This window comes from Pipistrellus kuhlii, unplaced genomic scaffold (genome assembly GCF_014108245.1).
Source record: "Pipistrellus kuhlii isolate mPipKuh1 unplaced genomic scaffold, mPipKuh1.p scaffold_m20_p_6, whole genome shotgun sequence".
NCBI lineage: Eukaryota > Metazoa > Chordata > Mammalia > Chiroptera > Vespertilionidae > Pipistrellus > Pipistrellus kuhlii.
This window is the reverse complement of record NW_023425562.1, coordinates 51,137,160-51,151,029: the sequence shown is the minus strand read 5'-3', so window position 1 is coordinate 51,151,029 and position 13,870 is coordinate 51,137,160. Positions and strand designations below refer to the sequence as shown.

Sequence of the window (13,870 nt, the reverse complement as noted above, 5' to 3'; positions counted from 1 at the left end):
AGGATACCTTCTGTATTGGAGCACATTTCTTTTTTTAATGTGATTACCTTTTATTTCAACTTTAAAATTCACTATCATTATATATTGATTTCCTGCTAAAATAGATGAGTATTTAGCTCTGTCACCTCCACCTCCTGTCCTACCCTCCATATATTATATTTGGGTTAAATAACAACCAATATTTCTGTTTACTATGACCATGTAAATATTGTTCACTGCAGAGCCAAATAATAGATTATGGTTTATTTTCTCTTTTTTTCTTTTTAAAAATATATTTATTGATTTCAGAGAGGAAGGGAGAGGAAGAGATAGAAACGTCAATGATGAGAGAGAGTATTGATCGGCTGCCTCTTGCACACCCCACAATGGGGATCAAGCCCACAACCCAGGCATGTACCCTTGGCTGGAATCAAACCTAGGACCCTTCAGTTTGCAGACCGGCGCTCTATCCACTGAGCCAACCAGCTAGGGCTATTTATTTCTTTTATTATTTCTAGAATGAATAGTTGCTCCATCTTTCTTATCTTTATTTTCTAAACTTATTTGTAATTTTTTCACATGCTCCACCAGATCTGCCAACCCTCCAGATAGGCACACATGATTTCCTGTTTTCCCTACTGCCCTCTTCTATCCTCTGCTCTGGTCTGGCCAGGCTGCTTTCTGGGACTGCTGCCTAGCTGCTGTCCAGTTACTTCCCTTCTGGTCTTCGGACTGCCCTTGGCCACTTTCCCATGATGGACACTATGCTTTTTGGACCACATGTTCTTTTGCTTTCTTGGCATCTATCAGTCCCTCATCTTACTAGAGCACACCTTCAACTGGAAGTAAATTTTTGGAAACTGCCATGTCTTTAATTCAGACCTCATACAGTTTGCTGGGTGTAGAGTTGAAAGTAATAAATAAAAATTATATATATATATATATATAAATTTATATATATACATAAGGTAGAAAATAGTTTTCCCTCGAATCATAAAGGCTATATGTAATGTGTTAGCTTTCATTATTTGTAATGAAAAGTTTGGTGCCAGTCCTTTGTATTTTATTATCTTGAAAACTATTAGGATCTTCACTTTATTTATCTTGTGAAACTTCTCAATGATGTTCTATGGATCTTTGTGCCAGTAACAAGTAGGCCATTTCTATGTGGGAACTCAGGTTAGGGGTAGGGGAGGCCAGGGGAAGGTCAAATGGGGGGTGGGGGGGAGAGGAAGGAGACATATGTACTACTCTTTGTAATACTTTAAGCAATAAAATAAAATAAAAATTTTTTTAAGTCACAGAGATATCAACACTGACCTCACTATGCTGTTGAATGGATGCCCACTACCACCTACCTCTTGTTACACAAGAAAAACACCCTAATTTGTTTAAACCACTATTTTCTGGTCTCCTTAACCCATAGCTCAATTTAATTCTTAACTGACACAGGAACTTAAAGAATAAGATGAGATAATTTGAGTCAATGGACTCCCATGTGTCTTTAGGCAAATTAGGTTTAGAGTAACTATTAGGGAGGACTTCTAGGTGCCAAGATAATGGTCTGAATCTCCCAACATATCCCTGCCTCCCCCCCATCCCCCCAAACAAACAGTGTTGGCAACAACAACAACAAATCAAATCAAACTCCATCAAATCCAGGTCTTCAGCGTGAAAACAGAGAATGTCCAGATTTCACATTAACTGGAAATAGAAAACCACTCCAGCCAGTGCCTCCCGTACTGTGACGCAAGCCTCCAGGGAAACAGGCTGGGAAACGGCAGAGTAGAGAGAAGGTGGAGCTGGTGGTGAACTTAAGATTGATTTCAAATCATTACCAGAAAGATAAAATCCACCCCAAGTTGTGACCCATAAAAACTGTGAGATAATCTGTCTTTTAATAAAAATAAAAAAGAACCCAACTGAATGAGAGTTTTAAGAAGGTCAACTGTGTGCTGCTGCAGAGGGCATCAGTGCAGAGTCAGAAAGTGGTGGAGGCTTAGGAGGTGTGGGGAGAAATCGGGAATGGTCCTCCAAAGAGTGCAGGGGCACTGAGGGAAGGTTGCAGAGGGACTGGAGTGGGGCAGGGTTAAAACTGGAGAGATTAATCTTTCCTTTCCCTTTGACTGCTTTTTAAGATTTCCTCTTTGTCTTTGGTTTTACTGTAAATAAGTGTGGATTTGTTTTGGAGCCATTTCTGGAAAATTTTAAATCATGATCTCTCTGAATATTTTTCTTCCATTCTCTCTATTCTCTTCTTTTAGAATGCTCATATTCTTTCTCTTCCATGCCTCTCAATCACTTTCTTTTTTATAGTTTCTCTTTAATACATGTAACTTTTATTTCTTAAAAAATAAGGTGCCCAAGTGCAGTCTTATGGTTAGGAAGTCAAGACTCTATTTTGGACCAAGCCGGGCACATCCTGCCGTCTACGGGAGGGAGGGGCATCATTTTATTTTCAGCAGCTTAGCTTGTCATTTAATCAAACAGGTTAAGTCTTGTGTACCTTGGCCTACCTGGTTTTCAGCAAGGGTTGCTCTGCTGCTTGTAGCGTAGCCCTTGTTTCTGTGATGACCTGATTTTCTCTTGTACTAGTTCCAGAGCTCATGTGTTATCTCTATTGTCTTGCATCTGTTGGGAACACCTCAATCTCTGCTTTGAACTACTGTTGTCACATACTTACAACTAAACGTCATACTTTTCATCTACTCCCTGGCAACAATTTTCTGGTGAATGTTTATTTGCCAGTTGCTGTTCCTATAATACCTCTGTTTAGCTCCTGTGTTGGTTCCTTTTCCGTTACTAATTTCTTAATGAGCTCTTATCATTAGCTCATTATAGGAGGGCTTACCATGCAAAGACCTCTCCTCCCTGGGTGCTGAACCAGGTTCAGGAAAGCCCCTGCTGCAGTCCGCATCCCCTTTCATTTTAAAGATCATTGGCCTCTCCTCTCAAGGTGTGCTTTTGGAGAACTCCAAACTGTCACCTGTATCCAAGGCCTTCAGCCCCAAGACCTGTCTGCGTGGCTACCAGTGCGTGGTCAGTGTGGCAGCAGTTCATACTGTGCTTCAGGTCCTAGCAGATATGATTTGCATTTCCACTGCTTGTTTACTCTGTTTTGCTTTTCAGGGATTTCTGAGAGGAATGGGAGGGAGTATTTCTTTATGCCACCACTTTAAAATTAAAGTCACACTAAAAGATCAACCTGTAATCCTGGCTAGCTCTTTGTTTGGGAGTCTGCTTATATCTTATTTAAGACTTGTGCATTTATGTTCATAATGAAAGTGATCTGTTCTTGGCATGTCCTATCTGCTGTCAGGGCTCCTGAAACTAGTTGTGTCATTTTCTGTCTTTACTTACTCTTGGAAGAGTGTGAATATAAGACAGGGATTACTGTTCCTTGAAGGTTTTGTAAAACCTCATCTGTGAAACTACATAGGCCTGGTTTCCTTTCCTGGCAAGATTAAGTTCCACTTTACTGTGTTTTCTGTTTCACTTTTTTTTTTTAACTAATAAAAAAAAATTGTATTTACTTAGAAGCATTCAGAATGTCAATAAAACAGCTACAACTTTTTTTTTGCAATTAGAGTGGTATTCAGTTAACAGGACAACAATTATTTTGTATAAGCTGCATCAGAGACAACTGAAGATGAAAAAACTACCATCCCCATATATAACTAATTTGTGCTGTGCACCAACAAGAACCTGCTTTAAATTTCCATGCCAATTTACAAGCCCCATACTGTACCAGGCAAGGTTAGTGGCTATTGAAAATACCACCAGGACAAGGCTATCTAAAGACACATTCTACAGTGTGTTAACTATACAAAAAAGACACTATACAGTTTAAAAACAAATCTTACACAGCCTTACATTTCAGTTTTTTTTCTTTAAAAGGAGTGAGTTGTGTACAGTGGGGTTAAATGCTTTATAGACAAGAGAGAAAAAAACCGCTAGAATCAACTTATTCATCATCATCTTCATTTTCATCTTCCTCCTCCTCATTTTCTTCCTCTTCCTTCTTTTTCTTGCTTTTTTCAGCCTTGACAACTCCCTTTTTGGCAGCATCAGGCTTTCCTTTAGTTCGGTAGGCAGCAATATCCTTTTCATATTTCTCCTTCAGCTTAGCAGACTTCTTTTCATAAGGCTGCTTGTCATCTGCAGCAGTGTGATTGCATCTCTCTCCCAGCTTCTTTGCAACATCACCAATGGATAGGCCATTGATTTTTGGGTGATACTCAGGATAAAACAAGAAAAAGGCCGAAGGAGGCCTCTTGGGTGCATTGGGATCCTTGAATTTCTTTTTTGTTTCCCCTTTAGGGGGAATATAAGTTTTCATTTCTCATAACGAGCCTTGTCCGCCTTTGCCATGTCTTCAAATTCCTTTCTCCTTAGCAGTCCTGGTCTTCCACCTCTCTGAGCACTGCTTAGGAAACTCTGAGAAGTTGACTGAAGCATCTGGGTGCTGCTTCTTGTGTTCCTCCCGGCAAGTTTGCACAAAGAAAGCAGACGATGACATTTTGCCTCTCGCTTCCTTAGGGTCTCCTTTGCCCATGTTTAATTCCTTTCCCTCAGCGGGCACACAGTCACCCAGTGCCCGCCAGCTCACACTTGCCCCGGCACTGTCTCTATGTAGCTCAATGTACTGCAGTCTGCTTCGCTTTTTAAAAATAGTTATTGACCTAATCAGATTTTCTATTTCTTCTTGAGTCTATGAGAATGATTTACATTTTTCTGGAAAATTTTTCCACTTAAACTGTTTCAAATTTATTGCCATAAAATGGAGTTCGTTTATATGTATTGTTTGCATTTTTCACAGAATGGATTAACATATAAAATAAATACCAACTGACATCTATAATAATAAAAGCATAATATACTAATTAGACCCGATGACTTTCCAGATGAAGTCGAGGGCCAAGCCCCTTGCACGAATTTCATGCATCGAGCCTCTAGTCACTGACTAATGACTGGTATCCCAAGGTGGGGAAGGGAGATGGAAGCCATGACCCTGATCTGCCTTCCACCCAGGAAACCTGTGCTTGGCTCAGTCAGTCTATTCTACCTTCTCTTTCTCAGTCTTAGGAAAAGTCCTCAGTGCTGTGGGCAGTGCCCAGCTACTGATGTCCCAGAAATTCCAGCAGTTCCGGGGCCTCTGTGAGCAAAACTTGGTGAGTGTGATTCTTCGTTCTCCACAGCAGGGCTTCTAGTCTTGGGCAGCCTGCCAGCTCCCACAGCTGTATTAACCCCTCTACGCCTCTGTGACCGCCTTGTGGCCATAGAACGGTGATGACAATACCTAGCGCAAGAAAGGGGCCAGGAGTGGTCCTTTCAGATCGCTAAACCTTTTGAAACAGAAAACTGATATAAAAATAGCCAATGGAAGTTAAAGATCAATTATCACTGATTTATTTATATTAGACATATTCTATATCTAAGAAAACAGTCAAGGTAAGAAATTTTAAAATATCACCAGTAGGCTTAATGTGTTTTCCTCTCCCTCACCCATTCCTGCTGGGAGTGTGAAAATCTCTCTCCAACTCGCCAAGGGGGCTGTACTCCTGGGGGCGGGGGGGGGGGGGGCAATGGCAGAGTGTTTGTCTCCAGGACTTTAGGGGTTTGGCTTGGACAGTTATGAGGAGGAACATGATATCAGAGAACAAAATGATGGGAGGGATCCTGGCTTCTCCCCATCTGACTGTGAGACTGTGCTGGGAACTGCTGTTTTCTCCCTGTAAAATGAGAACTATTGTTGGCCTGGCATGCATCAGGGGCCTGAGGGCCTTCCTCACTGCGGCCCTACAGTGGTGGCAAAGGCCTCCGCCTCCCATGTATGTGCAGAGCCTACTCTCATGACAGGACTCTCTTTCTACTAAAGATCACCATCAGGGCTGGCGGTGACCAGGAACTAGCTTAATTTACTCATGCAGATACGGACCCTGGGGACAGGAGAGCAAGACTAGGCCCCAAGAGACCCCAACCATGGCCGGGGAGCAGGACAAGCCTCAGCCTTGCTTGTCCCACTGATACTGCTCTTCCCCACAGAACCCTGACGCCAACCCACGTCCAACAGCCCAGGACCTGGCAGGGTTCTGGGACCTGCTACAGCTGTCCATCGAGGACATCAGCATGAAGTTTGATGAACTCTACCATCTCAAGGCCAACAGCTGGCAGCTGGTGGAGACGCCCGAGAAGAGGAAGGTGAGCATGAAGCAGTGCGGAGGGGAAGTCCAGGGACAAATTCCTGGTCGGCAATAACGCTGCCCACATCGGTCAGTGCTGCTTGGCTCCCTTCTCCGTGTGTCGTCTTTGAGCTGGGGCTCACGTCCATCCATGCGCGGGGTCCATGCTCAGCACTTGTCCAGCATGCAGCGCGCTCTCTGTGCCCTCTGAAGTATGCCACCCTGTCCTGCATGTTCAGAAAACGGGGCTCCTTGGAGACGTGCCCACAGCCTTGAACACTAGACTAGGCCATTGAAACTCGTGGGGCTACACGGGGGTACGCCAGAGCCAGCCTCTTCCCTGAGGCCCAGGTTTCTTCTGTAAACCAGCAGCACCCAGTGACCCCTACGGTTACTGGTCTGGGCCTGGTAAGTTCTGATCCCCTAGGTTATCATGTGGCCTGAGAGTTGGATGCCTTGAATTTAATCCCATCTCTGGCTGTGACTCAGATCATTCCTGCCCGAGTCTCAGGACCCCAGTGGTTCAGAGCAGGGGCGGGAAAAGGTCACCTGTCCGTCCCTTCCTGCTGGAACATTCTAGGATTCTAAGCTTGCTTTTTGCTCCCATGCCTGTGCTACTCCCACTGTCATTGCTTCCTGTGGCTTCCTGATTCCAAATGTGTGTTGCTTGTGCCCGATGTGGGGAGGCTGGGTGGAGACTACAGCTGCCACATATAGGGAGTGGTAGTGCCACCCTAAAGGTGGCACCTTTATTTTATTTTTCTTCCCTCCTCACTGTCTCACTAAAGGAAGAGAAGAAACCACCCCCTCCGGTCCCAAAGAAGCCAGCCAAATCCAAGCCGGCAGTGAGCCGCGACAAGGCCTCCGACAGCGGGGACAGGCAGCGTCAGGAGGCGCGCAAGAGACTCCTGGCGGCCAAGCGGGCGGCTTCCGTGAGGCAGAACTCGGCCACAGAGAGTGCGGACAGCATCGAGATCTACGTCCCTGAGGCCCAGACCCGGCTCTGAGACAGGAAGCAGGAAGCAAACAATTTTCAGTCGTTTTAAGAAAACACACACAAACTAAATACGAATGGAACAGAAAATTCTCAGCCGTTAGTATGGTTATTCTATCTAGAGACCCTGAGCCAACTTTCAAATTGATGCATACAAGGGCTCACAATTTGGCTTTTTTGGGTCCCTCCCAGCTTTAGGTTATGAAGACTTCACACACACAAAAGTCAACAAATACACAAACCTGTAAGACTTTTTTCCTCTCGCTGGCCGTGGTGGACTAGATAGATGGACTTCAGCAACCTCCCCGGCCCAGCCTGCAGACTGCAGTCTTTTTACTTGTTCTAGCTAACGAGAACTTAAACGAGCTTGTTTACAAGACGACAGTCCAAGGGCAGCCTTGGGCACCTGCCATGTCCTTCCTTCCTTTTCCCAGCTACCCTTGCGCTGACCTCGGAGTTTTCATTCTTACGTTTCTCTTTCCCTTCAGAGCTCACACAGGGGTCACCATCCCGGCTGGTGGCTTTCTGGGTCTCGGCCCTCTTTGCGGGGGAGAGCCCAGAGGACAGAGATGGACACGCGTTCCCTCCCCACCAAGTGCTCACACACAGTCACACATGTGCACACACACAGATGTAGGTTCCTCTCAGCAGAAGCAACCTCCACCCTGTGACCTGCCAGCCCTCAAGCAGGCGATGCTTCTCCCTGAGAAGATGAGGTTTAAGTCTTTGGGAGGGAAAAGATAAAACTACAGAATCACATTCCAGACTCCTGCCTTTTTCTTCTCTCCAGCCCTTCTTCTCCAGCAGAATGTACGGCTCAGTGACTCACAGAGGACACGGAGAGAGGGACCCCATTGTCTGTCCCTGGCCAAGCCTGTGTACAGCACCGGGGGGCAGGCGGCTGTGTCTGTAGTATGTGTACATATGCACATAGACCTTAGAGTGTATATTTAACAAACGCCCATCTGCTCACCCATGCCCACCAGTGCCACCTCTGGCTCTTGGGGCACCTGGCAGGAGGCAGGTGTGTGAATAGCATATATTTTTACATGTACTATATCTAGGTGTGTGTACAAGTGTGTGTAAAAATATATACTTTGTGTGTAAGCAGCCTTTTTTTTGTTTGTTTTTCGTCTCCCACCTGCCCAGCCTCTAAGTTTTCTGTTCTGTTCTATTTTTTTACCCCATCCACCCTTCTTTCTCCCCTGCCCCCTAGCCCCGCTCCCAGGGTGTCACGAGCCCTGAGCTGCAATGGCCCGGGTCTGTGGGGCGGGGTGGGGAGGGCAGGCGGAGGGGAGGGCGAGGCCAGCCTGCAGCAAGCTCGGTGCACGAGGCTGCTTTCTACCCGGGGTAGGCTACAGCACTGAGACAGCCTCGTGTCCAGCACTTGCTGCAGGGGCCCCGGGTGAACTGAGGGCCTGTTCTGGGACCCCATCCCAGCTTGGCCACTGTCTGTGACCTTGGGCAAGTCACTTGACCTCTGTGTGCCTCAACTTCCTCCTCTGTAAAATGGGGACAGTCCCTGCCCCTCCCTACCTCACAGGCATGTTGTGAGAATAAATGAGGTAATGTGTACCAAGGGCTCATGGTGTTATTGCGGTGGGTGGGCCAGGCTGGGAGAAGGGGCGGGGGGGAGTAGACCCCCCAGAAGACGGAGCCAGACCCCCTCCCAATCGGCAGCTCCATGAAGACAGCAGGCTTGGGCACAGGCCGTGATTCCAGCTGTCCTTCACCAGCTCCATGATCCTGGGCAAGAAAACCAAGTTCTCGATTTCCTCCCTGGAAAACGTGTACAGCATCTACCTCACCGCTTCCTCTGAGAAGTAAATGCGCAACAGCTGCTGTGTGGGAACCACGATGGGCTGCCTCCCTAACAGCGTGCAGCCCCATCTCCACAGACCCAGCTCTGCGTGTGTCCTGGGACGGGAACTCGATTCCTCCACCCCCTCCACTGCCACCACCCTGAGTCATGTGCACTGAACGTGCTTCCCGAGGAGTCCCTCTGCCAGCCCCGTGCCACAGCTCATTCAGAGCTCGCACTTTGTGGGGAGACAGGCCCGGAACCTTGAGGCCAATCTACAGCAGCTGGCAGAAAAGACACAGCACAATGAATGTCCTGTGGGGACCCGCGACAGCACCACCAAATCTGGCCGTGCCAAGAGCACTCTGGTCAGCTGGAAGGACGTGGTGGTCACTAACTTGCGGATGGGGATTCTAGGCAGAAGGACGGGGTTCGATGCCCTGTGGTGAGAACATGCCTTTTAGAAAGGCCTGGGGCCCGGCCAGGTTGCAGACACCTGGTCTCCCAGTGACTCAGGCCCAGAGGATGCACAGAACGACCTTCCCAGGAGCTTTACTCAGGCTGCCACGCCTCCCCAGTGGGGCCTCAGCTCACCCCAATCCTGTGGGTTAGCGCCCCTGTGCTCAGAATGCGTGCTCTCCTCTTTGGACCGTTCGGGCGCTGAGCAGTGACCACGGTTAGCTCCGATGAACTAGAACTGGAGCCTTCATGGGCCTACACCGTCCCTGAGATGCGGCTGGGGTAACTTACAGGGTAAGTGAAGGGGTTTCTGGGCACAGCCAGACACTCGGGTGTGAGTGAATGCAGGAGACAGCCAGGCTGGATTTAAGAGCAACCATCCAGCTAGCCGCACAGCTCTCGCCATGACGGGCCAGTGGACCAGGGTGAACTGTTATCCTTCTGGGCATGAGTGTTTCTGCTGCAGCAGGGCTGGTAGGGAGGACGCTGCACTCCCTACATCAGCCCAGTGGGGAGGGAGAAGCGTTGGATTTGCGGAATCGGGGCCCCCTCTCTGCCCCTGGCACAGCAGTGGAAGAACCCCCTGCCCTGATCTGAAAGAACAGTATAATGAGCCACACCATGTCCCTGACCCAAAATCACCAACTGTCAACATTCCGCCACATCTGCATTCTCCCTCTCAGGTACATACAGTTTTCTTGCAGCCATTTGCAGGTAAACCACGTACACCACGCTCCTTCACCCCAATGCCAACACCACGCAACTCCTGAGAACAAGGACATCCTGCGTGACCACAGTTCCTCTACCGCCCTCTAATGTCACAGCGGTTCCCGAGCTCCTCCCCTCTCAGGAGGACACAAAGGGTCCCACACGAATACCAGCGAAGCACAGCCAATCAGGCCCAGGGCTTTTCCTTCGTGTCCATCCAGGATCCAATGAAGGACCATTCGTTCCTTTCTGTTATCATGTCTCCTCAGTCTCACGGAATGAAAACAGTTTCTCCACTTTTTGTTTTGTTTTTCATGACACGTTTTTTAAGTGTCCAAGCAGCTTGCCGCATGTTGCATAATTTGGATTTAGGTTTCCTTATGACCAGATGCAGACTGCACAGTTTGGAGGAGAATACGACTTAGATGAGGTGCCATCGCCTATTCTCTGTTCTACCAGGTAGGCAGCTGTCACTTCAGGGAAAGGCTGACAGCAGCTTCTCGGAGAAGCTGGGAATGAATCCTTGGCTTGTTTCCAAGCTCAGTCCATGAGGGGAAAAGGGCCAGGACGGAGAGACAGGAAGCCCCCTCCCCAGAGCTGCAGGGCTGGGAGGAGGAGCTGCGGGCGCTGGGAGGAGGAGCTGCGGGCGCTGGGAGGAGGAGCTGCGGGCGCTGGGAGGAGCAGCTGAGGGCGCCGGGAGGAGGAGCTGCGGGCGCTGGGAGGAGGAGCTGAGGGCGCTGGGAGGAGGAGCTGCGGGCGCTGGGAGGAGGAGCTGAGGGCGCTGGGAGGAGGAGCTGCGGGCGCTGGGAGGAGGAGCTGAGGGCGCTGGGAGGAGGAGCTGCGGGCGCTGGGAGGAGGAGCTGCGGGCGCTGGGAGGAGGAGCTGAGGGCGCTGGGAGGAGGAGCTGCGGGCGCTGGGAGGAGGAGCTGCGGGCGCTGGGAGGAGGAGCTGAGGGAGTAGGAGACAAGCTGCCCCTGGGTCCCTGGGTCCCTGGGAACCACCCACAGGGCTGGGGTCCGACAGCGGGAAGGCCCAGGTTCACTTTCTAGACCCCTGCTCCCCATGGTCATGACTTCCCATGCTTCGTGGAGAACCCATGGATTAGAGGCCTAAATTTAAGAGCTAAAATTCTTAGAATAAAACATAGATGTAAATCTTCATTAGATGAGGCAGTGGTTACTTGGATAGTATCGATATACCAAAAGTATAAGAAACCAAAGAAAAAAATAAATATCAAAGTTAAAAACTTCCACTTCTAAAACTACCAAGAAAATGAAACAACCCACAGAATGAGAAACAATGTTTGCCAGTCACATATGTCTGGTAATGGTGCAATAGTATATATAAAGCACATTTGCAACCCAACAAAAACAAAAAAAAATTCAAAATGGGCAAAACATCTGAAGTATCATTTCTCCAAAGATGAATAAATGTCCAATAAGCACATGAAAAGATGTTCAACAACAATAAAAAGATGTTCAACATAACTAGTCACTAGAGAAATTCTAATCAAAACCACACTGGGCCCCGGCCAGTATGCTCAGTGGTTAGGCTGTTGGCCTGTGCACCGAAGGGTCGGGACTTGATTCCTGGTAAAAGGCACCTACCTGGGTTGCAGGTTCATTCCTCACCCTCGGTCCCAGCACCTGTGTGTGCAGAAGGCAATCTACCCATGTTCCCCTCTCTCTCCCTCCCTCCCTCCCCCTCCCTCCCCCTCTCTCTCTCTCTCTCTCTCTCTCTCTCTCTCTCTCTCTCCCTTCTCTCTGAAAACCAATGGGAAAAATATCCTCAGGTGAGGATTAACAACAATGGACAAAAAACACTGAGATGCTTAACATCAGTTATTAGGGAAATGAAAATCAAAACCACAATGAGACACCACTTCACACCCATTAGGATATTATTTTTTAAAATTAAGAAGAAAAACTAAATGTTGGCAAAGATGTAGAGAAGTTGGAAGCCTTGTGCACTGTTGGTGGGAATTTAAATGGTACAGCTTCTGTGGAAAACACTATGGCGGTTCCCCAAAAGAATTAAAAATGGAATTAACAAATGATCAAGCAATTTCACTTGTGGGTGTACACCCAAAAAAGTCAAAAGCAAGGTCTCAAAAGGTATTTGTAGGGTCCAGTCAAGATGGCTACATAGTAAACGTGGTACTCACAACCTCCCACCACCACATTAAAAAAGTTAAGCTAGATTACAGCACAACCATCATTCAGAACCACCTGAAATCTAGCTGAACAGAAGTCCTACAACGAAGGATATAAAGAAGCAGCTACAGTGAGACTGGTAGAAGGGGTAGAACTGGGCGACTCCCACACCCACATGTGGCCGTTGAAAATCAGGGGAGGCCAGGGGGACGTGGTGTTCAAGGACTTGGTGAAGGTCATGATAGCAAATTACAACATGCACGGGAAGCTGGACTTGAGTTTTTCAACATACCTCAGATCCAATACAAAAACCCTTGGGTGCAGATCATGATGTTTAAGAACATGACACCATCACCCGTCCTTCAAGTCTATTCAGACTTGAGCAGACTGGTGAGCAGGTCCTTGTGGATGTAGAGAACAAGAGCAATAAAGAGATCATGGAGCTTATAAAAAAAAAAAAAAAAAAAAAAAATCCTGGGGAAGAATGAGGAAACCCTCAAGCAAGAAAAGCAGGAGAAAAAGCAGCTTTCTCATCCAGCCCACTTTGGACCTTGAAAGTATTACCTGTGGGAATGCATCTGTGAGGCCCGGGTGCCATTATCCAAGGATAAAATCGGGAATTACAAAGCAACTCCGAAAGCCAGTGCCCAGGACTAAGGCCCCAGGCCTGTGGGCTAGGGTTACCTTGGCCACAAAGAAGATCCTGGTTCTCCCTCCAGAGAGACTCTGCAAATAAAATGCTATTTAATAAAATAAAATAAACTGGGAGGGATAGCTCACCTTCCCAATTAGGCGGCAAAAACTATAAAGCAGCCCTAGCTGGCTTGGCTCAGTGGCTAGAGGATCAGCCCACAGACTGAAGGGTACTGGGTTCAATTCTGGTCAAGAGCACATACCTCAGAGAGGTACCAAGATGGCAGCCTCCTACAACCACATCAAAATTACAACTAAAATACAGAACTAGCATCCATAACCACGGGGAAAGCTGTCCAAGTGGAACTAGATAAGTAAAGAAGGAAGCACATTGAGACTGGTAGGAGGTACGGAGGCATGGAATGGGCTGGTCCTGCCCTGGGGTGTGCTGCTTTTTTAATCAGGAGGGAGGTCACCTCTTTGGAGGCCGCCTGAAGGAGCAAGGAGCCCCAGCCCAGGGTCCCAGAGCTGGGAAAGAAGTCCCTATGGGCAGTAAGTACTACGGACTGTAAAAACAAGTGCTGATTGGCTGAAGCTAGAGATCCAGCTTCTCCTCTTAAAAGGCCGCACTGTGAACTGAATTTACAAGCTCCCCCTCGCTCTGAGCTCCGGTGCCGGGTGAGGCTCGGGGAGACCCAGACAGATATGGGGAGAAACTGGACTGTCTGGCATCAGGCCAGGAACTCGGGGCAGCTTTCTTCCAGATGGAGGGCTCACAGCAGTCATTGTTCCTGTGCTGGGACCTCCTGGGGGCAGGGCAGACTGGCAGACATTTCTGTTTGCTCCAGCTTGGAGATTCCGAGATCCCGCCCATCCAATTTACAATCCCACCCAAGCTGTGCGCAGCAGCTTTTGCATATTATTGGCCTGTACTTTCTTAGACTAAACCCTGTCAAACAAG

General features: G+C 48.0%; 1 protein-coding gene and 1 pseudogene across 9 annotated transcripts in view; one reads left to right on the top strand and one right to left on the bottom strand.

Annotated features, from left to right (window-relative positions):
• Window positions 1-8,730, top strand: part of DLGAP4 (DLG associated protein 4) — a 177,198-nt gene extending 168,468 nt beyond the window's left edge. For 7 of the 9 annotated variants that reach the window (XM_036418397.2, XM_036418396.2, XM_036418401.2 and 4 more), the window contains 3 exons: window positions 5,059-5,150; window positions 6,025-6,180; window positions 6,950-8,730. In XM_036418397.2, coding sequence (XP_036274290.1) covers window positions 5,059-5,150; window positions 6,025-6,180; window positions 6,950-7,168 — 467 coding nt within the window. In that variant the 3' untranslated portion in view covers window positions 7,169-8,730. Of the gene's footprint in view, window positions 1-5,058; window positions 5,151-6,024; window positions 6,252-6,938 lie in introns of all 9 variants that reach the window. The other 2 variants (XM_036418398.2, XM_036418400.2) reach the window with 2 other exon arrangements.
• On the bottom strand, window positions 3,495-4,577 carry LOC118707701 (annotated as a pseudogene).
• Window positions 8,731-13,870: the final 5,140 nt, after the last annotated feature.